This window comes from Oncorhynchus clarkii, chromosome 18, assembly GCF_045791955.1.
Source record: "Oncorhynchus clarkii lewisi isolate Uvic-CL-2024 chromosome 18, UVic_Ocla_1.0, whole genome shotgun sequence".
Lineage (NCBI taxonomy): Eukaryota > Metazoa > Chordata > Actinopteri > Salmoniformes > Salmonidae > Oncorhynchus > Oncorhynchus clarkii.
In genome coordinates this window covers 18,095,579-18,121,751 of record NC_092164.1, presented here as the reverse complement: position 1 = coordinate 18,121,751, position 26,173 = coordinate 18,095,579, and the positions used below count along the sequence as shown (strand labels likewise).

General features: G+C 40.4%; 1 protein-coding gene across 1 annotated transcript; it reads left to right on the top strand.

Annotated features, from left to right (window-relative positions):
- Nucleotides 1-1,311: 1,311 nt before the first annotated feature.
- Nucleotides 1,312-20,003, top strand: LOC139373129 (zinc finger protein 271-like). The gene is made up of 2 exons (XM_071113260.1): nucleotides 1,312-1,642; nucleotides 15,786-20,003. The coding sequence occupies exons 1-2, from the start codon at nucleotides 1,565-1,567 to the stop codon at nucleotides 17,808-17,810; spliced, it is 2,103 nt and encodes a 700-aa protein (XP_070969361.1). The 5' UTR covers nucleotides 1,312-1,564; the 3' UTR covers nucleotides 17,811-20,003.
- The last annotated feature ends 6,170 nt before the right edge of the window (nucleotides 20,004-26,173 follow it).

Genomic DNA, 26,173 nt, shown 5'->3' with positions numbered 1-26,173 from the left:
AAGAATGCTGAGTTGCATCCAAAGAACACCATACCTACTGTGAAGCATGGGGTGGAAACATCATGCTTTGGGGCTGAATTTCTGCAAAGGGACCAGGACGACTGATCCGTGTAAAGGAAAGAATGAATGGGGCCATGTATCGTGAGATTTTGAGTGAAAACCTCCTTCCATCAGCAAGGGCATTGAAGATGAAACGTGGCTGGGTCTTTCAGCATGACAATGATCCCAAACACACCGCCCGGGCAACGAAGGAGTGGCTTCGTAAGAAGCATTTCAAGGTCCTGGAGTGGCCTAGCCAGTCTCCAGATCTCAACCCCATAGAAAATCTTTGGAGGGAGTTGAAAGTCTGTGTTGCCCAGCAACAGCCCCAAAACATCACTGCTCTAGAGGAGATCTGCATGGAGGAATGGGCCAAAATACCAGCAACAGTGTGTGAAAACCTTGTGAAGACTTACAGAAAATGTTTGACCTCTGTCATTGCCAACAAAGGGTATATAACAACGTATTGAGATAAACTTTTGTTATTGACCAAATACTTATTTTCCTCCATTTCCAAATAAATTCATTAAAAATCCTACAATGTGATTTTCTGGATTTTTTTCCCTCATTTTGTCTGTCATAGTTGAAGTGTACCTATGATGAAAATTACAGGCCTCTCTCATCTTTTTAAGTGGGAGAACTTGCACAATTGGTGGCTGACTAAATACTTTTTTGCCCCACTGTGTGTGTGTGTGTGTGTGTGTGTGTATATGTATATATATATATATATATATATATATATATATATTTGTACAATTATTTAAAAAGTCAGTTAAGAACAAATTCTATCGGCAATGTTTTTTTAACAAGGCAGCAAATTAGGCTGAATTAACTGTTTCGCTGATAGACAGGTATAGTGGTGGTAATGATTCACTCCATGGTGCTGAAAAGAAAGCTCTGCTGTTGGGGCAGATTTATGTAGGCCCTAACAGTTTGTGGGCACCTTTTGTCACCGTTATAATGCAATGAATGTATTGCTTGGTGTTGTGTAGTGGCTTTGGTGGCATGCATCAAAAACATGTTGGGGGGGTTTGCCCCACCAAAATGTACAAGCTAAAATCAACACTGTCTCTCATTGACTTCTCTAAACCCAACAAACCCTGGCCTTGTCAGCTTCGTTTGCTTCGCAAGCTTTCCCGGAAATCTCGCGATGTTTCATCTCTGGTTTTAGAAAATCAACACTCTGCATTCAGACGTAAAGTGAAACGTATGCAAGCATTTTACGACACTTCGTTCTCAGTCGGTAGTTAGGCTTGCTGCATTTTCTTGTTCTTTTTTAACCGTAACACGTTCTGATGTGAGAGAGGAATACCAGACAGTGGATAGACGTGCAGCAGCACAACAACGGTCGTGTGAGATATTTTTTTCCCCCACTTTGAATCAAATCTAACCGAAAGCTTCTATTTGCTACCTGCAAAAGCAGACACAGATATTGTGTATAGAATAGAACAGCAGACTTGGTTGGTTTGCAGCCTCTGGTTTTACCCGCAACCCTTCTGTTGGGATACAAAACACATAATAGAAAATGGCGGAACTTGAGGACGCAGGACTGCCCCAAACAATGCAGGAGACCCGAGATGAAGAGGAGCCGGGCAATTCAAAGGTAACATAATGACGCTGAGACTCCAATTTTTCACTTCAAAAGTATGCCAAACAAAAACCATCGATTGCAAAGTTAAACAAACCATACAACTCTTTGCACCATAACTACTTTTAACAATTTCCACTGAAGATTGAACAAAAACACATTTACCCGGGAACAGTACAGATAACGTTTTTTAACTGAATGACAGTATAATCTCCATCAGTTTGTGACCACGTTTTTCAATATATATTTCCATATTGAACTACAGTAAGTGAATTGGATTAACTCCCAGTAACATAATGATGGTAACAGAATGACATAATGGGTCTCTGATCTGTACTATACAGAAATCCATAATTATGAATGTCATTCTCTTCACGTTGATGCAACCTGAGTACACAAAAGGTAGAAAAATTTAATTTCTTCCTTTGCATGTTTGGGTATTCTACACACTAGCTATTATTCTGAGTTCCGTCCCCAAACAAGACCAAGTTTGGTTGGTCTGGACCAGACCAAATCTGTACCTATCATAAACATCTAAGTTTCACAAGTTTGGACATTAAAGTACAGCACGGTAGTGTAGAGTACAGTATAGTTCAGGAGAGTACACAGTAAATTATACTGAACTTTAGTATACTAAACTCTATTGTACAGTAATTATCTTGTACCGGACTATACTCTAACCTACTTTTATTTTACTGTACTGTCCAAACTTGTGAAACAGACATATGATTAGTTCAGATTTGAACTGACCACATTTCAACTACTTTTCAACGTCCAGGGTCGGTTGATGCTCAGTGGGGGAGGATGCTGATTACAGTAAATGGAAAGAGAGGGGGCTCATGGGTAGGTGTCAGTCAGCACAGGGTTAGTTAACATTAACTGGAGAGAGGGAGAGGGAGGGGTGTCCAGATGTCACAATCTTGCTTTGACCACCACCTGACAGAAAGAGAAAGTAGGTCTACCTTTACTTCTGTGAGCTTAGAAAATATCTTAAAGATGTGAGTTTTTGGTGACAGACTTACTTGCATTTACAAGTAAGTCTAGATGTTTTCTAAGACCCATTTTTCATCTGTTTGACCAGTGTTAGGTTCTGAACAAACAGAGTAGAAACTAAAATGGATGGCTAGAAAAAGCTCAAACCAAGTTTATTCCACCCTCTGGGTGCTTTAGCTGCAGACACAACATAGTCACACAAGCATATATTTATACCTTCTGACTAGGCAAGTCATCTCCTTGCATGTCTAAGATTAACAATCCTTCTCTGTTAGGCAGAAACAAAGTAGATTCCTCTTACTGGTATTGGCATGGCTTGCCTATGATCCTTATGGGTGTGGAAAGGTGGTCTTCAGGGTGGGCCCCTGTGGCCCCTCTCCCAGCCAGTGTCTTCTTCAACGGTTGACCTTATCTCGAGTTGAGTTCCACATCCCTCATGGTCCTAGTTCCAAAGCAACTGGCCTGCCTTATCAGGAACTGAAACTAGACTGTTTGTCTTTGCCTTCTTGCTCAGGAATATTCATTTTCAGCCACAAGTTTGAACAGAATATGAACTTTCTGAAAATGAACTTTCTGCACTTTCCCTTCTCACACTAACTTTCCATACACAGTGTTCCTATTCACACTTAATTGACTCCCAACATATACATTTCTTATACATTCTTATTGGCAGACTCAGTAGCCTCGGTTTTTCGGATGACTGCCTTGCCTGGTTCACCAATTACTTTGCAGACAGAGTTCAGTGTGTCAAATCGGAGGGCATGCTGTCCGGTCCTCTGGCAGTCTCTATGGGGGTGCCACAGGGTTCAATTCTCGGGCCGACTCTTTTCTCTGTATATATCAATGATGTTTCTCATGCTGCGGGCGATTCCCTGATCCACCTCTACGCAGACGACACCATTCTATATACTTCCGGCCCGTCCTTGGACACTGTGCTATCTAACCTCCAAACGAGCTTCAATGCCATACAGCACTCCTTCCGTAGCCTCCAACTGCTCTTAAACGCTAGTAAAACCAAATGCATGCTTTTCAACCGTTCGCTGCCTGCACCCGCACGCCTGACCAGCATCACCACCCTGGATGGTTCCGACCTTGAATATGTGGACATCTATAAGTACCTAGGTGTCTGGCTAGACTCTAAACTCTCCTTCCAGACCCATATCAAACATCTCCAATCGAAAATCAAATCAAGAGTCGGCTTTCTATTCCGCAACAAAGCCTCCTTCACTCACGCCGCCAAACTTACCCTAGTAAAACTGACTATCCTACCGATCCTCGACTTCGGCGATGTCATCTACAAAATTGCTTCCAACACTCTACTCAGCAAACTGGATGCAGTTTATCACAGTGCCATCCGTTTTGTCACTAAAGCACCTTATACCACCCACCACTGCGACTTGTATGCTCTAATCGGCTGGCCCTCGCTACATATTCGTCGCCAGACCCACTGGCTCCAGCTCATCTACAAGTCCATGCTAGGTAAAGCTCCGCCTTATCTCAGTTCACTGGTTACGATGGCAACACCCATCCGTAGCACGCGCTCCAGCAGGTGTATCTCACTGATCATCCCTAAAGCCAACACCTCATTTGGCCGCCTTTCGTTCCAGTTCTCTGCTGCCTGTGATTGGAACGAATTGCAAAAATCACTGAAGTTGGAGACTTTTATCTCCCTCACCAACTTCAAACATCTGCTATCTGAGCAGCTAACCGATCGCTGCAGCTGTACATAGTCTATTGGTAAATAGCCCACCCATTTTCACCTACCTCATCCCCATACTGTTTTTATTTATTTATTTTTCTGCTCTTTTGCACACCAATATCTCTACCTTTACATCTGCATAATTGTAATTATTTGCCTACCTTCTCATGCCTTTCGCACACAATGTATATATAGACTCCCCTTTTTTTCTACTGTGTTATTGACTTGTTAATTGTTTACTCCATGTGTAACTCTGTGTTGTCTGTTCACACTGCTATGCCTTATCTTGGCCAGGTCGCAGTTGCAAATGAGAACTTGTTCTCAACTAGCCTACCTGGTTAAATAAAGGTGAAATAAAAAAAAATAAAAATAAATGTAAAATAATAACTTCTAGTTTGGTAACATAAGTATATTTCAAGTTCGAATCCAACAGTCTCCTTATTGAATAGTATCTCCATACTGTTTAACATTTTATATAAACGTTGAGATTACTTATAAATGAACATAAAATAAAACATTCTTATTCATTTGTGTTATATGTTCACACCTCAGAGATTTATGGCCTCTGGTTAAATAATCTGATTCCATGGCATAAGGCCCTGTCCTCAATTCTAATCACACTCTTACTTCCCCCCCTATCTGCCACTACCCCTTCTATTGTACAGCTGATAATGACATTTCAGCTGGAGCTTTTGATATCTCTTCTTCCTTTTGGGTTCCTAAGAGAGTGATGGCAAAAGACCTGAAAAGAAAGCATTAGCAATGCTTTAAGCTATGCATAATCATATATGGCAAAACCCGAAGTTAGATTACATGACGTTTCCCACTCTCCCATAGCCTGGGTCAAAACCTTCGGGATACTGTTCTGCTTGGGACCACAAAAATGAAGGCTTTATACACCACCTCATGCTTGTACCCAGACATTCCCCTCAGGCTGCAGGTTCACAGGAGATGTTCCCATGTTCCCATGCCTGTCCAACTGTACAAAACTCTGAGTGACATGTTTCTTAATCACACCCTGCAGGAAATGCGTTGCTACTAACACAGATAACTTCCCTTCTGGTGAGGTGGCTTCCTGTATACAGGGATCTGTGGCTAGTCTTTCAAGAATTTGCCTTCCTCGATGAACCCCTCACTAAATGTTGATAATAGCGTCTGAAATGACAACATTATCTCTGCTACTACAGTGGTTACTCCACTGAAAGTTTTGCGATTATGCTGCGGCACTTCGTGGTAATTTGTGGTTTAGTACGGTGCCCTGCATCACCACTTCATTGCTCCAGACCAGCGCAAGGGGGAGTTAGAGCACTGATTATGCTTTTGGGTCCTACTGTGTCTGACGATGAATGGGTGACATAAACCTAAATAGAAACTGATAATTGTGCACGACTAAAACTGTTACACTAAGGTTTTATTTTGTTAGGATTATTTTGCTCTTACTGTAGTACTGTAGGGCACTCCCGACCGGTCACGCTGTACGGTGCCTGAGTGGAGCAATGGTCTAAGATACTGCATAGCAGTGCAAGCTGTGTTGCTACAGATGTTGGTTCAATACCCATGCTGGTCTCAACTGGGAGACCCATGAGATGACTGAAGGTTTTTCTCCCTCTAAAAAACATAAATAAATAATTCTAAATAACAAACTGGCTTTATTTAAAAATTAGTAACAATGTCTCACCCCAGAATAGAATAGCCATTTTCTAACTCATTTTACATTATTTGAAAACAAAATAATCTCCAAAATATATATTTTTAAACAAAGCGATTTATTAATTTAGAATGATATAAAAGCCCCTCGGATATTCTCACAGATATTATTAACCCTGTTATTGGTTTATTGGTCATGGTTCCCAAGTGGAGCAAAATGGGATTGCTTTGCAGTTCTCCAGCTGTATCCACTGAAGCGTGCGAGGTTCAAGGCACGAGGGCAGGGGGCACGGGATGGGCCGCAGAGCTGCGCACAGAAGGTGGACCTAACCTATGGGGAGGGCTACCCAGTGGGGTACTTTAAGGGGCATTTGCAAGGGGCATTGCACTAATAATGACTAGGGAAACGTTCCCTCTGTTCTTAGTGCCAGTCTGCACGTTCAAACTAAAACAATAACTAATAATGGCATCTTTATGCTTTCGTTAATAAAATAATTATAAAAATACTCTTTCAAAATGCCAATGTTTATTTAGTTATGGATCCATTGCGAATTACTGTGGGAATACATTTCTCTGAATTACAGAAATATTGGAACAAAGTTGTCTAATGAAGGTAAACAAATTGTTGCTTACTGGAAAATACTCTTAACTTTTTTGGGATATGGGGCAGTATTTTCACGTCCGGATGAAAAGCGTGCCCAGAGTAAACTGCCTGTTTCTCAGGACCAGAAGCTAGGATATGCATATAATTGGTAGATTTAGATAGATAGAAAACACTCTAAACTTTAATTATATGCCCATGTTCTCCCAAATTGCAGTCCCTATGGTTTCCACTAGATGTCAACAGTCATTAGAAAGAGTTTCAAGCTGGTTTTTAGAAAAATGACCTGGACATTTTAGTTTTTCTAGGTGGCTCCCATTTTGGCTTTAGTGATTCCAAGCGCGTGGAGGAAAGCTTGTTCTTTGTTGTTTATCTCCGGTAAATACAATAACGATTCTCTGTCTTAAATTTGATTGTTTATTTGCTTATTAGGATACCTAAAGGATTGATTATAAATGTTGTTTGGAAAAGTTTATTAGTAACGTTTGGGGTTCATTTTGAATGCATTTTGACAGAGGGAAACTGAGTGGATTATTGATTGATGCGTGCCAGCTAAACTGAGGTTTTATGGATATAAAAAGTACATTATCGAACAAAAGGACCATTTGTGATGTTTATGGGACATTTTGGAGTGCCAACAGAAGAAGATCTTCAAAAGAAAGGCACAAATTATATTGTTATTTCTGAGTTTTGTGTTGTGCCTGGCGGGTTGAAATATGATTGTCGTGTTTGTTTGATGGGGTGCTGTCCTCAGATGATCGCATGGTATGCTTTCTCCGTAAAGCCCTTTTGAAATCTGACACCTTGGCTGGATTAACAAGAAGTTAAGCTTTATTTTGACATATTGCATGTGTATTTTCAAGAATGTTAAATATTTACTATTCTGTAGTTTGAATTTGGCGCCCTGCACTTTCACTGGATGTTGGTCAGGTGGAACGGTAGCGTCCCATCTAGCCTATAGAGGTTAAACACACACGGTCACGTTGTACAGCGCCATTATGGCTATTAGCAGGTAGCTGGACAATAGACTTGCCTAGACGGAGGGTAGTGGGAGAATTCTATCGTCAAATGCATTTCTTAGTTAGGTTGACTGTATCACAACCGGACGTGATTGGTTGCAATTTCAGTTGAATCCATCAGAAAAGACAAAACAAATAATACAACAAAAATAAGAATAATTATTATTATTCTGTATCACATCTGACAGTGATTGGGAGTCCCATAGGGCGGTGCACAATTGGCCCAGCGTTTCTCTCCCTCTAAAAACAGAAATACATTTTATTTTGACCTTTATTCAGATTACAATCGCTTACTTTTTTTTTGATAATGAAATAACCTCCAAAATACCATTACATATTATCAGGTTGATGGCACAGTCATATAGCGGTACCTACATAAAGCTGAGTGTCTCACTCGTTCATGGCTTTGGATCAAAATAAATAAGTACCAACATTCTTTCTGGTCTTTAATAAAGAAATGTTTTGGTTATCCTGACCTGGACACCATGTACAGTTTTATAATAGCCCATTATGGGCTATTAGCAGGACAATATACCTTTACCAACACCTCTCTGTATTTTGATACTTTGTGGATGGGGCCTTCCCAGTGGCACAGCTGTCTGTCACCACATTGCAATGCAAAATAAGTTGCTACAGATACCCGTGCCGGCCACCACCGGGAGACCCATGAGGCGGATTTTGGTATTAATTTAGAATCCATCCTATCCTCTGTTTGTAAATATAGCGGAGTCACGTCATATTTTTCGTTATACTGTAGGCCTACCATAGGTGAAATGAGTCTCACTAGTGTTGAGTAAAATGCTGTTAAAAGTGGTGTAGGTCTTATTTATTTAAAGAGCATATTGAAGTTAGAAGCAATAGGATTTGAAGCAATAGCCTACTATTTTTTATTTAATTTTTTATTTTACCCCCTTTTCTCCCCAATTTCGTGGTATCCAATTGTTAGTAATTACTATCTTGTCTCATCGCTACAACTCCCGTACGGGCTCGGGAGAGACGAAGGTCGAAAGCCATGCGTCCTCCGAAACACAACCCAACCATGCCGCACTGCTTCTTAACACAGCGCGCATACAACCCGGAAGCCAGCCGCACCAATGAGGAAACACTGTGCACCTGGCGACCTTGGTTAGCGTGCACTGCGCCCGGCCCGCCACAGGAGTCACTGGTGCGCGGTGAGACAAGGATATCCCTACCGGCCAAGCCCTCCCTAACCCGGACGACACTAGAGAGATGAACACAGGCGCATACACACACGATAACATGAGCGCTATACACATATGTGCACATGGATTTTGTGTTTTAGAGTAGTGGCCTGAGGGCACACACTTAATGTGTTATGAAATCTGTTGTGAATGTAATGTTTTTAAAATGGTCTAACACACTTAATTTTGCTGCACCCCATAATAAATATGGTCCATGGTCCTGGTATGCATGACATTCAACTTATCCTCATAGTAGTCTCAATATTGTGCTCAGTTAGCGGTCTTTTCTCTACTGTGAGCTCTCCCCTGTACCACTACACAAAGAGGAGTGGTATCATACCCCAGACTTTATTACCTACTAACTTAATCTGAGCCATGCAGATCTTTGCCATTGTCACATTCAATTATTCTTTCCCAATAACATTAATGCCTTGGTTTTTGGGACTCCATAGTAGAGGTCGACCGATTTCTGATTTTCCGATACCGATTATTGGAAGACCAAAAAAGCCGATGCCGATTTTAAATTTAAAAAAATGTATTTGTAATGATGATAATTACAACAATACTGAATGAACACTTATTTTAACTTAATATAATACATCAATAAAATCAATTTGGCCTCAAGTAAATAATGAAACATGTTCAATTTGGTTTAAATAATGCAAAAACAAAGTGTTGGAGAAGAAAGTAAAAGTGCAATATGTGCTATGTAAGAAAGCTAACGTTTCAGTTCCTTGCTCAGAACATGAGAACATATGAAAGCTGGTGGTTCCTTTTAACATGAGTCTTCAATATTCCCAGGTAAGAAGTTTTAGGTTGTAGTTATTATAGGAATTATAGGACTATTTCCCTCTATACCATTTGTATTTCATTAACCTTTGACTATTGGATGTCCTTATAGGCACTTTAGTATTGCCAGTGTAACAGTATAGCTTCCCTCCCTCTCCTCGCCCCTACCTGGGCTCGAACCAGCAACACAAAGACATCAGCCACCATCGAAGCAGCGTTACCCATGCAGAGCAAGGGAAACAACCACCCCAAGGCTCAGAGCGAGTGAAGTTTGAAACGCTATTAGCGTGCGCTAACTAGCTAGCCATTTCACTTCGGTTACACCAGCCTCATCTCGGGAGTTGATAGGCTTGAAGTCATAAACAGCGCAATGCTTGACACACAATGAAGAGCTGCTACACTAGTTCATTTAGTAGACAATATTTGCTTAGAATTCCATGACATTATATTTTATAGTTTGAAGAATACAATTGAACTAAGATGAAAACATTTTAAAAATATTTTCTCCAAACGATTTCAGGTAGCGCACACGTGACTATTCTGTGTTGAGCGGTTAACAAAGAAATAGGTACTCCTATATGCTTAATTTAGAGTTATTAATGGAACTTTAGTTTTCTACAAACGTAGGGCTATATGTTTGATTTTTAATACATTGTAAAGTTGCGTGATGCGACTAATGATGATTTGACAAAAGTCGCTTGAAAGGCATGGTCTCTGCTTTGTTTTGTTGTGCAGGCTGTACACACTTCATTAGTCTCTCACAATTTGACAAGTACTTCTTAATGTCTTGAATTTCACAGGGGCATCCCCTTTGTGGTTGTTATGCACCCTAAAAATATCCTTGCCTTTTGTGGCCGTTGTGCCCTTGGCCCGGAGTGCTGCGCAATCCGAAGTGCATCTCACTCACATGGCTCACCATCACGTGATCGGGTCTTTCTCACAGGCTACAAGTGAAGACGGATACATCGGGGACGCAACTGTGCGCGTCCTTATCTATTTCCGATGTACATTTTGAAGATATTGTAAGAACTGTCCACATTTACTTTTCGTCAGCCAACAAGATGAGCAGTCCTAACAAACCGCAAAAGCACTAGCCTATGTCCATCTACTGTCCTCCATAGTAAAAAAGTCAACCTATTCTGTGCTACAAATAAATATTCCAAACATAGTCAGGGACAGTTGTGTGATGCGATAGATCCCAAACTAATACAACCACTAGCATAAAATAAAACGTTTTTACGCAGTGTGGCTGACGCAACCGATCAGAACGTTTAGCTTAAAATGTTGATAAACTATTAGGCTATTTCTTCACATTATAAGTAGAGGTCAACCGATCAGAACGTTTAGCTTAAAATGTTGATAAACTATTAGGCTATTTCTTCACATTATAAGTAGAGGTCAACCGATTATGATTTTTCAATGCCGATACCGATTATTGGAGGACCAAAAAAAGCCTATACCGAATAATCGGACGATTTATAAAAATATATATATATATATATGTTTTTATATATATTTGTAATAATGACAATTACAACAATACTGAATTAACTCTTAAAAACAAAGTGTTGGAGAAGAAAGTAAGTGCAATAAATCCCTTGCTCAGAACATGAGAACATATGAAAGCTGGTGGTTCCTTTTAACATGAGTCTTCAATATTCCTAGGTAAGAAGTTTTAGGTTGTGGTTATTAAAGGGCTATTTCTCTCTATACATTTGTATTTCATATTCCTTTGACTATTGGATGTTCTTATAGGCACTATAGTATTGCCAGCCTAATCTCGGGAGTTGATAGGCTTGAAGTCATAAACAGCACAATGCATGAAGCACAGCGAAGATCTGCTGGCAAATGCAGGAAAGTGCTGTTTGAATGAATGCTTACGAGCCTGCTGCTGCCTACCATTGCTCAGTTAGATTGCTCTATCAAATATCAAATCATAGACTTAATTATAATATAATAACAGACATAAATACGAGCCTTAGGTCATTAATATGGTCAAATCCGGAAACTATCATTTAAAAAACAAACCGTTTATTATTTTCAGTGAAATACAGAACCATTCTGTATTTTATCTAACGTGTGGCATCCCTAAGTCTAAATATTGCTGTTATATTGCACAACCTTCAATGTTATGTCATAATTATGTACAATTCTGGCAATTCTTTTTGGTTAGGTACACATTGGTGCTTTTTTCGCGAATGCTCATGTTAAATCATCACCCGTTTGGCGAAGTAGGCTGTGATTCGATGATAAATTAACAGGCAGCGCATCGATTATATGCAACGCAGAACAAGCTAGATAAACTAGTAATATCATCAACTATGTGTAGTTAACTAGTGATTATGTTAAGATTGATTGTTTTTTATTAGATACGTTTAATGCTTGCTTGCAACTTAACTTGGTTCCTTGCTGCACTCACGTAACAGGTAGTCAGCCTGCCATGCAGTCTCCTCGTGGAGTGCAATGTAATCGGCCATAATCGGTGTCCAAAAATGCAGATTACCGATTGTTATGAAAAACCTGAAAATCGGCCCAAATTAATCGGCCATTCCGATTAATCGGTCGACCTCTAATTATAAGAGCAGAAGAGCCCTCCAGAATTTACAGGCAACCTATCATCATCCACATTCCCACTCACTGACAATGTTTCATCTTTAAGCACAGATATCTGCTATTCTCCACCGTGTGCACATTGTGCTTTTCTCCTCCTACATGGACTACTTCTCTACATCTTACTGTACTAGTATACAAGAATGACAATTTATCCATACACACACTTTATGGCCACCCCGGCTGGGGCTTTCACCCCCCTGGGACCTTCGTCCCACTTACGAATCTCTCAGGGAACCAACCCCACCCGGGACCTACCCTTCACCGTGGGGTCGCCCACGGATCTCGCAGGGACCCAACTCCACTCTGGACTAGAGGTCGACCGATTATGATTTTTCAACGCCGATACCGATTATTGGAGGACAAAAAAAGCTGATACCGATTAATCAGACGATTTAATAAAAAAAATATTTAAAAAAAGTGTGTATGTGTGTGTGTATGTATGTGTGTATATATATATATATATATATATATATATATACACACACACATTTTTGTAATAATGTCAATTGCAACAATACTGAATGAACAATGAACACTTATTTTAACTTAATATAATACATATTATGGGCTTTTGGATGGGTGTTCTTAAGGTGATTCCACAGGTTAGTGGTATTTTTTGATTTAGCCGTTGCTGACCCCATGCTTACATCTATATCACAAATAAGACACCTTGCTTTCCCTGGTGCCAATTCCATGTAATAGTCCCACACTGGTGCTCTGCTTTTCTCTGCCATCTGTAAAACACACACACACAGCTCTGAAGTGTCAATGATACAGAAGAGTCTGCTTAGGAGATAAATACTCTCAACTGTTTGAATAAAAATAGAGCTTAAGTTATCTGTGATGAATGTTGAAAACAAAAACTGTCATTTCTATATCCAGGAAATCCTATTTTAATAATGGGCATGGTAAGAATTGACTACCAAAGTGCAAGTCATAATTCCCATGACACCTTCCAGCAAAATCTGAAAAGCGGTTCCTTCATTCATTTATTCCATAGGATATTTTTATATTGACTTCAAATAAGGTCTGTGTTTCGTGTCGGCTTACACCACCTTGACAATTTGATAACTGTGTAGATATCCATAGGACAAGGTATCTCTGATCAATATTGGCTAAATATAAGCAAAGATAAAACATTTTGTAGAGTGGCTTTATGAAAATATTTTGACAAACGTTACCTTATCCTAGTGAGATTTACACGAGTATCAAAACGCTGAGGCGGTTTAAGCACGAAACACAGACCTTATTTGAAGTAGATCAAGACATTCTCTATGGAAGACATGAACGGTAAAATAACGAAGGAACCCCTTTCAAGTTCAGCCGCAAGTTATTACAGGAATCATAACTTGTCGACTATTTCTCTCTAAACCATATATCTTTGACTATTACGAGCCTGCTGCTGTCTACCACCCCTAAATCAGACTGCTCTATCAAATATCAAATCATAGACTTAACTATAATAAACACACAGAAATACAAGCCTTAGGTCAAATCCGGAAACTATCACCTCGAAAACAAAACGTTTATTCCGTTCCGTATTTAATCTAACGGGTGAGTTTAAATGAGTCTAAATATTCCTGTTACATTGCACAACCTTCAATGTTATGTCATAATTACGTACAGTTCTGACAAATTAGGCGGCCCAAACTGTTGCATATACACTGACTCTGCGTGCAATGAACGCAAGAGGTGACACAATTTCACCTGGTTAATATTGCCTGCTAACCTGGACTTCTTTTAGCTAAATATGCAGGTTTAAAAATATATACTTTTGTATTGATTTTAAGAAAGGCATTGATGTTTACGGTTAAATTCACATTGGAGCAATGATAGTCATTGATTGTTTTTTGTAAGATAAGTTTAATTCTAGCTAGCAACTTACCTTGGCTTACTGCATTCGCGTAACAGGCAGGCTCCTTGTGGAGTGCAATGTAATCAGGTGGTTAGAGCGTTGGACTAGTTAACTGTAAGGTTGCAAGATTGGATTCCTCGAGCTGACAAGGTAAAAATCTGTCGTTCTGCCCCTGAACGAGGCAGTTAACCCACTGTTCCTAGGCCATCATTGAAAATAAGAATGTGTTCTAAACTGACTTGCCTCGTTAAATAAAGGTGTATAAAAAAAAAAATCTGTGCCAAAAATCCAGATTTCCGATTGTTATGAGAACTTGAAATCGGCCCTAATTAATCGTCCATTCCGATTAATCGGTCAACCTCTACTCTGGACCTATCCTTGCAGAACATACCCTACCCCTATGACTGTTCGTAACACAATGGGACTACTGAAGAAAGGTTTCCTAGGTCTGTATCCTATAATATGTGTTCAGCCTACGACTCTCATCTCCCCAAGATGTCAGAATGAGTGGAAACAGATGTAGGAACTGTGCCTGCCTTGTTGTTGGTGTCGGCTCCTGCTCCACTGATTCGGACTCTCCAGTTCGACATTAAATTGCGGTGAATCACTAGCAACATCAACTGTTAAATTCTGAAACTCAAATGGATGACTAGAAAAAGCTCAAACCAAGTTTATTCCACCCTCTGGGTGCTTTAGCTGCAGACACAACATACAAGTCACACAAGCATATATTTATACCTTCCGACTAGGCAAGTCATCTCCTTGCATGTCTAAGATTAAAAATCCTTCTCTGTTAGGCAGAAACAAAGTAGATTCCTCTTACTGGTATTGGCATGGCTTGCCTATGATCCTTATGGGTGTGGAAATGTGTGGGGACTGTAATCAGGTGGTCTTCAAGGTGGGGGCCTGTAGCCCCCCTCCCAGCCAGTGTCTTCTCTCTTCAACGGTTGACCTTATCTCGAGTTGAGTTCCACATCCCCCATGGTCCTAGTTCCAAAGCAACTGGCCTGCCTTATCAGGAACTGAAACTAGACTGTTTGTCTTTGCCTTCTTGCTCAGGAATATTCATATTCAGCCACAAGTTTGAACAGAATATGAACTTTCTGCACTTCTACTTGTCACAATGTAACTTTCCATACACAATGTTCCTATTCACCATTAATTGACCCCCAACATATACATTTCCTATACATGTAAAGCAATAAATACATTCTAGTATGGTAATAAGTATATTTCAAGCTAGAATCCAACACCAAAAATCAAAGCCTTTCCTTATTCCACATTTTTTGGATGGAAAATGGTTGGACATTTGATATGCCTTAATTTCTGAATTATAGGCTCTTAACTTTCGTTTGACACTTCATGTGCTAGTGTTCTTGGGGCTTTTTACATGGAAAGGTCCACTACTAATACTGTCAATGAACCTTCTCTAGCCTAGATCACAAGCCAATGCAATCGATATGCTATATCATGGTGATCTCTAAGCCTAATGTCAAACAACAAATCAGCATTATCATGTTGATACTGCTAGGTATTTCAAATGATTTGACTTAGCTTCTACTCTAAAGATGTATAGACATAAGTCATTTGTTTAGCTATTTATTGTATATGCTATCTATTCTAATTTGGACTTTAATCATAATGAAACGTAGGCTATATTATCTATTACAAATTATGTTATTTGAGAGAACAGAGACAATAGGCCTACTAGTAATTATGCCATTTTAAATGTATTTCCAGGCAGAGGAGATGGACACCTCAGAAGACCTGCAAGATGACAACCTGATCGAGGGGGAACACTTCCACAGTTCTAATAATGAGCAGCAAGATGGACATTTGGCAGTTAGGAGGAATGTAATATTAGAACGAACAAAATTCAACCAAAGACAACAAGAAGCAGGAGAGACAGCTGATGATTTTATCACTGCACTTCATTGTTTGTCAGAACATTGTGGTTATGGAGCTCTGCTCAGTGAGATGATAAGAGACAGACTAGTCATGGGCTTACATGACAGAAGACTGTCTGAGCAATTACAAATGGACCCAGAAATAACACTGGATGAAGCTGTCACATGCATTCGTCAAACTGAACTTTTGGAAAAGCAACATGACCTGCCAGAGAATAACTTCAAAGCTGCCAGCAGTGCGGCAAATGTAGACCGTGTGCGTTCACATAGCAAACATCAATGCCCAGCCAATGTCCAGTGTCAATCGGAGAAGAATCAAAACTCAGAAAGACCACAACAACCCCAAACAACGCAGGAGAATGGAGAGGAGCCCCAAGATACAGGTGGCACTGATGAGTGGATTGAGGGTTTCAGTCCTGGAGGAGAAAAGCCTCACTACTGCTCCGACTGCAGTAAGAGCTTTAGAAAAGTGAGGGATCTTATAAGACACCAGCGAACACATACAGGAGAGAAGCCTCACCACTGCCCTGATTGTGAACAAAGTTTTGCTCGATTAGATCGTCTTAAGTCACACCAACTAACACATACAGGAGTGAAGGCTCACCAATGCCCTGATTGTGACAAAAGTTATTCTCAATCGTATCATTTGAAAAGACACCACCAGCGAAAGCATATGAAAGGGAAATACTTCCACTGCAATCATTGTGAGGAACTTTTCTCCAGACCTAAAGATCTAAAGACGCACATGCATGTACATGCTGGAGAAAAGGCATACCTTCAGCAAGAAACTCATACAGGTAAGAGGCCTTATCACTGCTCCGAAATAAACCAGTGCTCCGACTGTGGGAAGAGCTTTCGACAAGTGGGGGATCTTAAAAGACACCAACGAACGCATACTGGAGAGAAGCCTTACCACTGCCCTGATTGCGACAGAGGTTTTGGTCGATTAGATCGCCTTAAGTCACACCAGCTAACACATACAGGAGTGAAGGCTCACCAATGCCCTGACTGTGACAAAAGTTATTCTCAATCGTATCATTTGAAAAGACACCACCAGCGGAAGCATATGAAAGGGACATTCTTCCACTGCAATATTTGTGATGAACTTTTCTCCAAACCAGAAGATCTAAAAACACACATGTATGTACATGCTGGAGAAAATGCAAACCTTCCACAAGACACTCATGCAGGAAAGAAACCTTACCACTGTTCAAGGTGTGATAAAAGATTTCCTGACATGGCAAAACTAAGATCACACCTTCCAGTACATACTGGAGACCTTGCACTCCACTGTTCTGACTGTGGAAAGTGTTTCTTAAACAAGGCAAAGTTTGAAAGACATCAAAGAACACACACTGGAAGTGTACTATACCTTTGTACTGACTGTGGGGAGGGTTTTACAAATATGCAACAGTTGGAAAGGCACCAGCGAATGCACACTGGAGAGAAACCATACCACTGCACTGATTGTGGGAAGAGTTTTGCTCTTGAAAAAACATTTAAGTGTCACAAGCAAGCACACAAGTTCAAACTCTCTGGAGAAAGAGCAGCCTATCCTTGCTCAGAATGTGGAAATACTTTTTCTCGTTCATGTGACGTGATGACTCATGTGAGAAGGGTGCATAATAAAGAGAGACCTTTCCAGTGCTCCTGCTGTGGAAAAAGATTTTTCCAAAAGAACTCTCTTACAATACACATGAGAAGTCACACTGGAGAGAAACCGTACCACTGCTCAGACTGTGGACAAAGCTTCTCCCAAATTAATGACAGAAAACGGCACCAGAAGAGGCAACACTCTGGAGAGGAGACAACCTCTATTCTGCAGTCTGAAAAGAAATGTCACAGAGACACTCAATAAGAAAGGACTACTACAACAAAGACACAAAAATGCAATATAGTAACAGTATCACTGTTATTGCTTTATTTATTTTATACTTTGTCGAACACTTTTTTTTTTTTTATTAACAGTAAACTTTATTTTATAAATCACTGTTTTGAAAATCTCTTATCACTCTCCTAGTTTACACCTTGCATAAATAGTATTTATCAATCCTCCCCTGTGCCTAAAGCATTCCATAAGGCCAAACAACCAAATGGGTAATTATTTGCCCAGTTGAACTACCCAAAATACTATTACAAAGATTACAACTGTTGTAAATATGGGCTTTTAAGAACTAAGGTGAATATCAGTATAAATCCTTTACAAGCCAAGATGTATGGAATAATTTGTGAAATCCAATTTAAAAACAACTATTTGTTAGTATTCAAACTGGGGAACAGTTATTAGATGTCCATGTTATGCAGGTTGGCATGTACTCTCTTATTTCTTACCTCTGAAAGAGCAGTCAGATGATAACGTTAGCTACCGACAGTTTTTTAAATTTTTTATTTGAAGTGTTTTGAATCGTAAAAGCTTTTTCCACATCTCTTGCATGAGTATGGTCTGACTCCTGTTGCACTTGCATGTTGGCTGCGACATGAATGGCTTGGCTGAATCTTCTCCCGCTGACATCACAGCTAGAAAGACTTCTCTCATGGACTCGCATTTTGGGATCACTGATGAGTTGAAAGTCTCCCACAACCACTCCGCTTGTGTGGTTTTCTCACCTGTATTGATCAGCTCATGTATTTTAAGAGATTAATTTGTAACAAGTCTCTTTCAACAGCAGTCGTAAGCATTGGGCTTCACTCAAGTGTGTAATTTCTGGTGATATTCAAAAGTAGCTTTATGGAGAGGTTTTTCCGCATTTGCAACAAATGTATGTTTTCTCCTGTGTGAATTCTTCCGTGTGTTTTTAGAGAACTGATGGAGCTGAAGCCCTTCAAACATATCTCACAGCTGAAGGGTTTTGGTTGTCTCATTCCTTGTGTGTTAACCATTACCTGTGTGTGAGAGCTTGTGTATTCTCAGTTGATAATTGTAATAAATTCTTTACACATACTGTGGGGTCTGTAATAATAACTGTATAAAATAAATAACTCAAATACTGAGCTGTATTTTATGCAAAAAAAAAAACGTGAAATTATTTTATACTAATACAATCGCTCAGAGAAAGATTTTGTTTAACAAGTAATACTTTCTCTCAAAGGTAGGGATCAACATTTTTTACACCCCTAAACATACTTAGAAATAAAGTAGTTAAACGTTTTGTATTTGGCCCCATATTCCAAGCATGCAATGATCAAAGCTTGTGACTCTACAAACTTGTCGGATAGATTTGCAGTTTGTTTTATGACATGTTTTATTTAACCTTTATTTAACTAGGCAAGTCAGTTAAAGAACAAATTCTTATTTACAATGACGGCCTAACACAAGGCAAAAGGCCTCCTGCTGGGACAGTGGCTGGGATTTAAAAAATAAAGCTAAATATTGGACAAAATGCACATCACAACAAGAGAGACAACACTACATAAAGAGAGACCTAAGACGACAACACAGCAAGGCAGCAACGTTTTAGTTGTGTTTTGGGTTATTTTGTGTCCAATAGAATTGAATGGTAAATGATGTAATGACAATCACGGATGACAAAGGGAAAACCAGCCACGTTGCGGACACGTCTCGCTCCCGGACAAGCTAAACACCACCTTCACCCGCTTTGAGGATAACACAGCGTCACCGGTGCGGCCCGCGGGCTCTCCTTCTCTGTTAACCCTTGCAAGGCTGCCGGCTCAGAAAGTTCTTTGTTTCTTTTACAACATTAACAATGTCTACACTGTATTTCTGACCAATTTTGATGTGTTTTAATCCGCAAAAAAATGTGCTTTTCTTTCAAAAACAAGGACATTTCTAAGTGGCCCCAAACTTTTGAAAGGTAGTGTATATACTGTGTTATATTCTACTGTATTTTAGTCAATGCCACTCCGACATTGCTCAATCTAATATTTCTACATTTCTTAACTCCATTATTTTACTTTTAGATTTGTGTGCATTGTTGTGAATTGTAAGATACTACTACACTGTTAGAGCTAGGAACTCAAGCATTTCGCTACACCCGCAATAACATCTGCTAAATATGTGTATGTGACCAATAAAATTTGATTTGATGATTATGGATAATCTTGAATGAATTGTGAATAATTATGAGTTATAAAGTTATAGGGTCAAAGATCATACCCCCAAGACACATCATACCCCCCTGTTATTGGTAATGGTGAGAGGTTAGCATGTCACGCATCACAACAGTACAGCCTCTTCTTTGTGTGAATTTGATGGTGTCTTGCAAGGCTTTCTTTAAAGCTGAAATTAGCTCCACAAGTCTCACGTTAATTGCGTCTCCCGTGTGAATTACCTGGTGCTCATTCAACTTGGCTGGCTGCAGAAATGTCTTGCCACACTGGGAGCATCAGTGTGTGCGTTCTGTACATTCGGTATCTGTATGTACAGCTCTAATATGTGTTTTCAGGTTGAGATGTACTGAAATTCTTTCCACACATCCCACTGAGCAAAGACCAGTGGAGGCTCCTCAGAGGAAGAAGGGGAGGACCATCCTCAGTGAATTTAATGAAAATGTACTTTGGGACACAAGTTGTCCTTTTTAGATAAAACTATACTAAATATATTCACCTCACCAATTAATTAAAACACTGTTTTCCGATAGATCTACAGTAGCCTCAGCAGCACTCTGTAGGGTAGCACCATGGTGTAGGCGGAGGACAGCTAGTTTCTATCCTCTGGGTACATTGACTTTAATACATAACCTAGGAGGCTCATGGTTCTCATCCCCTTCCATAAACTTGCACAGTAATATTGACAATATCCAGAGGACATCATCCATTCTCTTGCAGCGTGAACTGACATGTTGTCCACTCAAAGGATCAGAGAACATATCTAGTACTGAAAGCACAAGATACTATCTAGCACTGCAGTGCATAAATTGTGGTCGTTGACTCGAGTGAGAAAGACAATAGTTCAACAGTTTTGAACAAATTAATTTCTTCCAAAATCAAGGAGAAGCGAGAGAACTATATTTGGTTGTACTTTTTTTAAATTTATTTTTTTACTTTCACTTTCACTAACAAATGCAGCCAGCTAGTTCAGCCTACTCAAACACCCGGCTCAAACAGAGGGGGATGCTATGTTACCCAGCCATAGCCAGCTATCAAACACTGGAACTCTTCCAAGTCAAGGTAAGCTTTTGGTTTTATTAATTTATTCCCACGGGCCCGCCGGTGTAACTGCTAAACTGCTTTCTGACTGTATACTGTACTGCATCATTGTAGCGGGTTTACTAATGTGTTAGTTCTAGTTGACGATGATGTGACAAAGATGTAGGCTGTGTGTAAAGACCATGATATGGTTTGGCTTGGAAAGTTTTTTTTCACCTGGTCACGACAGCTTGTGTGTTGTGCAAGGAAGTCCACGAGAAGGGAAAATGTGAGAGGAGAGCATGTAGATAGTTGCAACAAGGAATTCAATCAACAACAAGCAAAGTGATCATGCTGTTTTTATTTGGTTGCTATGAAAGTGAACTGTGTGTGATCGGGGTGTATTCATTCCGCAGTTTCTGTTAAAAAGTTTCTAAAACGGAAGCAAATGAAACATCGATAAACATACCTGAATTTGTCCAACTGAATCTCTCATTTGAAACTGTTGGACAAATGATTACATTCTAGATCAGATAGTTGCAGGCAAGAGTGCAAGGTGGTATTGAATGTGTTACTCAATGTCTGTCACCTTGATTACTCAAAATTCTCTCTCAGTTGCACCTACGCTGTCAACTTTAAATCATAGACTAGGTTGTAACAACCTCATGATGGGTACAGGGAAAATTCAAGTACCATGTAGTAGCCTAAACCTATCAATGTTACATTGAGCTGGATGAATGGAATATGAATGAGAGTCATCCAATATGCTGTAATAGAAATAAGGCCATGCTCATAAAAAAATTATCATCCTCCCTCATCTTAAATGGCACCGACCGCCACTGGCACAGACATCAGTTTAATGTCTAGTTTTGATTTACATTTAATTGAGTTGTCAACTAATGTAAATTCAATGTGAAATCAACAAAACATTTCACCATGTCATTGGATTTAGGTTAAAAGCCAGCAGCATATCACCCTGCATCCCACTGCTGGCTTGCTTCTGAAGCTAAGCAGGGTTGGTCCTGGATGGAAGACCAGATGCTGCTGGAAGTGGTGTTGGAGGGCCAGTAGGAGGCACTCTTTCCTCTGGTCTAAAAAAATATTCCAATGACCCAGGGCAGTGATTGGGGACACTGCCCTGTGTAGGGTGCTGTCTTTTGGATGGGATGTTAAACGGGTGTCCTGAGAGGTCATAAAGATCCCATGGCACTTATCGTAAGAGTAGGGCTGTTAACCCCGGTGTCCTGGCTAAATTCCCAAGCTGTCCCTCATACCATCATGGCCACCTAATCATCCCCAGCTTACAATTGGCTCATTCGTCCCCCTCCTCTCCCCTGTAACTATTTTTAGACAGGTGGGGACACCATTGAGACCAGGGTCTCATTCAAGGGAGCCCTCTGAGCCTGAACACACAACTCAGTACAACATAAAGCAAAATAACAACATCAATAAGATTAATCAAAACAAACACAATGATCACATCTCCCTCAAAATTGATCTAAACTGTCCAATGGTGACCAGCGACTCCAGCTTCAAGGTGGCCTGAAAGTTATTCCACGAGCTGGGGGCATAAAAACTCAAAGCATTTCCCCCCCCAGCTCAGTGGAGACCCGCGGGACCTCCAGAACCAGCCAGTCCAGAGACCTTGTCTGAACATTTCTGGATCTCCAATTAATATGTGAGCTGAGGAAGTAGGGGAGTCTCTGAAGAACTGCTTTATATACAAAATGTAGCCAATGCTGGCCCCTTCTGGTAGTCAGAGACTCCCAGCCAACAGAACTATACAAAATGCTGTGATATGTATGAAAATGGTCCCCAGTGATAAAAAGCAGTGCTGAGTCATTGACTGAGTCTAAAGGTTTTAAAACGGAGGCTGCCGCATGCATGCATGCAGAATATATCACCATAATCAAGTACTGGGAGAAGTGTTGCTTGAACAATCTTCCTTCTACTTTCCAAAGTGAGTCAGGATGTATTTCTACAAAAGAAACCAATATTAATTATCTGCTTTTTTTTCTCCGTTTTTCAATGTGTGTTTTAAAAGAGAGTTTATCGTCAATCAAAAACCCAAGTACTTATAATGGGGAACATGCTCAATTTGGGCTCCCTTTAAATAAATCAGATTTGACCTTTCAGACACAAGTCATATGATTTGTATCTGATTTCAACCCACCTACAAAGGTGTTTTGAAATAGCCGATTCGAATAGGATATGCAAAAAAATTGGATTTGAGTCACTTCACACCAATGTAAACAAGGCTTGAGTCGTTTGAGGAATGCCATCTCCATCCACATATAAATTCATTTGTAATAGACTAACGAATTATCAAATAAGCATCACGTAATTCAGCACTCTCTTAGACCTCCATACAAAAAAGGCTTTCGCGGACATATTTAGGACGGAGTAAGTCCTCTCGCTTTGCCTCTTTCTCTCTGTCCATACAATATTTTTCTCTCATTCAGACGTGAAGTGAAAAGTATGGAAGCATTTTATGACATTTCGATGTGCATGTGATTTGTATCCGGTCATGTAAAATTGTAGTTCTAGAGTGGCTATGACTGCAGAAAATAGTCAGATAGATTCGTCCTCAATCAGTAGTTTAGCTAGCTAACCAGTTAAGCTTGTTTTAAAAACCTGCGTCTGGGTTCGAATAGCTAATCATAGTGGGATAGATGTGCAGTAGCAACAATGATCGTGTGAGATGGGCTTTAAATGAATAACATTATTTAACTTTGAATCAAATCTAAGTGAAAGACGAGCAGACAAACGGATGTGTATACAATAGCACAGCAGACTTCGTTGGTTTTCAGCTTCTGATTTCACCCGCACCCCTTTCGTTTGGGATACAAAAAAAGAAAATGGCATTTGAGGACCAAGTACTGCTCCAAACAATGCAGTAGAACCGAGATGAAGAGGAGCCCCAAGATACTGATGACTACGCCAATCAAGATGCAAGACAACGCACGTTTCGAGGAAAAGCTCATTGAAGAGGGAAGAAGGTACATAAAGAAGACTACTTCTACGAGGAATGTCGAACGTTAAGGCAGCTGCACACTGGTAGTAGTGGGGAGTCGACTCAAATAATCAATTATTCGACTCCTAGCCTGTCGACTCCAATTTCTGCGTGTCAAGCTTTGATTCCGCTAGGCATCACGCCTTAACATTAATTATTTTTGCCATGCAGGTAACGATTCTATGAGAACACCATTTCTTCGTATCTTTCACAGCAAATAAATAAAAAGATGGTGGAGAGAGAGATGGGAGGGGCATAAGTAGGCATGTTGGCCACCAGGCAGTCAGTCAGAATTTAATCAAAAGATGTAGGCTATAGGCTATCGCAATGCTGTATTTCGCTGAGCTATTCTACACGCTACAGACCGAAGACCCAAACACACACTAGAGAGAGGATCGGGGCAGGCAGAGAGACACCCAGACCTGTGGATATAGGCTATATCTTGGTAATCTGTATCTATCAATGCCTTGTAAATTCACCAAAAGTATATTAAAGTATATATTAGGCTATCAATGAGTACGGCTAAGCTATTCTTCATAGTGCCAGTGAATTGAAGTTGAACATTGCCAAATGCATCAGTTTAATTAGGTCTAAATGTGCAATAACAATAATTGCCTAAAGCTTATGTAATGAAACCCTGGCTGGTGGTTGATGCCCTATGTCAGGGCTCTCCAACCCTGGAGAGTTACCTTCCTGTAGGTTTTCGCTCCAACCCCAGTTGTAATTAACCTGACTTCAGTTTATCAACCAGCTATACTGAACTAAAATATAAAAAGCAACATGCAACAATTTCAAAGATTTTGCCAAGTTAGTTCATATAAGGAAATATATTAAATTAATTAATTAGACCCTAATCTATGGATTTTACCGGGGCACACCCACGGGTGAGCCTGGGAGGGCATAGGCCCAATCACCTGGGAGCCAGGCGCAGCCAAGGATAATTAGTTCTCTCCCAAATCAAATGTATTTATATAGCCCTTCTTACATCTGCTGATATCTCAAAGTGCTATACAGAAACCCAGCCTAAAACCCCAAACAGCAAGCAATGCAGGTGTAGAAGCACGGTGGCTAGGAAAAACTCCCTAGAAAGGCCAAAACCTAGGAAGAAGCCTAGAGAGGAACCAGGCTATGGGGGGTGTCCAGTCCTCTTCTGGCTGTGCTGGGTGGAGATTATAACAGAACATGGCCAAGATGTTCAAATGTTCATAAATGACCAGCATGGTCAAATAATAATAATCACAGTAGTTGTCGAGGGTGCAGCAAGTCAGCACCTCAGGAGTAAATGTCAGTTAGCTTTTTATAGCTGATCATTAAGAGTATCTCTACCACTCCTGCTGTCTCTAAAGAGTTGAAAACAGCAGGTCTGGGACAGGTAGCACGTCTGGTGAACAGGTCAGGGTTCCATAGCCGCAGGCAGAACAGTTGAAACTGGAGCAGCAGCGCGGTCAGGTGGACTGGGGACAGCAAGGAGTCATCATGCCAGGTAGTCCTGAGGCATGGTCCTAGGGCTCAGGTCCTCCGAGAGAGAGAATTAGAGAGAGCATACTTAAATTCACACCGGATAAGACAGGAGACGTACTCCAGATATAACAAACTGAACCTAGCCCCCCGACACAAACTACTGCAGCATAAATACTGGAGGGGTCAGCCCCACAAAAGGGCTTTATTACAGACAAAATACTCAACACCCCGCTCCCCCTACCCTCAGACATTTCCGCAGGTGAAGAAGCCGGATGTGGAGGTCTTGGGCTGGCGTGGTTACACGTGGTCTGTGGTTGTTAGATTACTTGTGGAATTGTTAGATTACTTGTTACATATTACTGCACTGTCAGAACTAGCTACACTCACATTAACATCTGCTCACCATGTATGTGTATGTGACCAATCAAATGTGATTTGATTTGAGGCTGGATGGGCATACTGCTAAATTTTCTAAAATTACGTTGTATGTGGCTTATGGTAGAGAAATGAACATTGAATTCTCTAACAGCTCTGGTGGACATTCCTGCAGTCATCATTCCTCTCTCTGTGGGTCTAACTCCCAAGAAGTTCTGGAAAAAGGTTAAAGACCTGGAGAATAAACACTCCTCACAGCTGCCCATGTCCCTTAATATTGATGATGT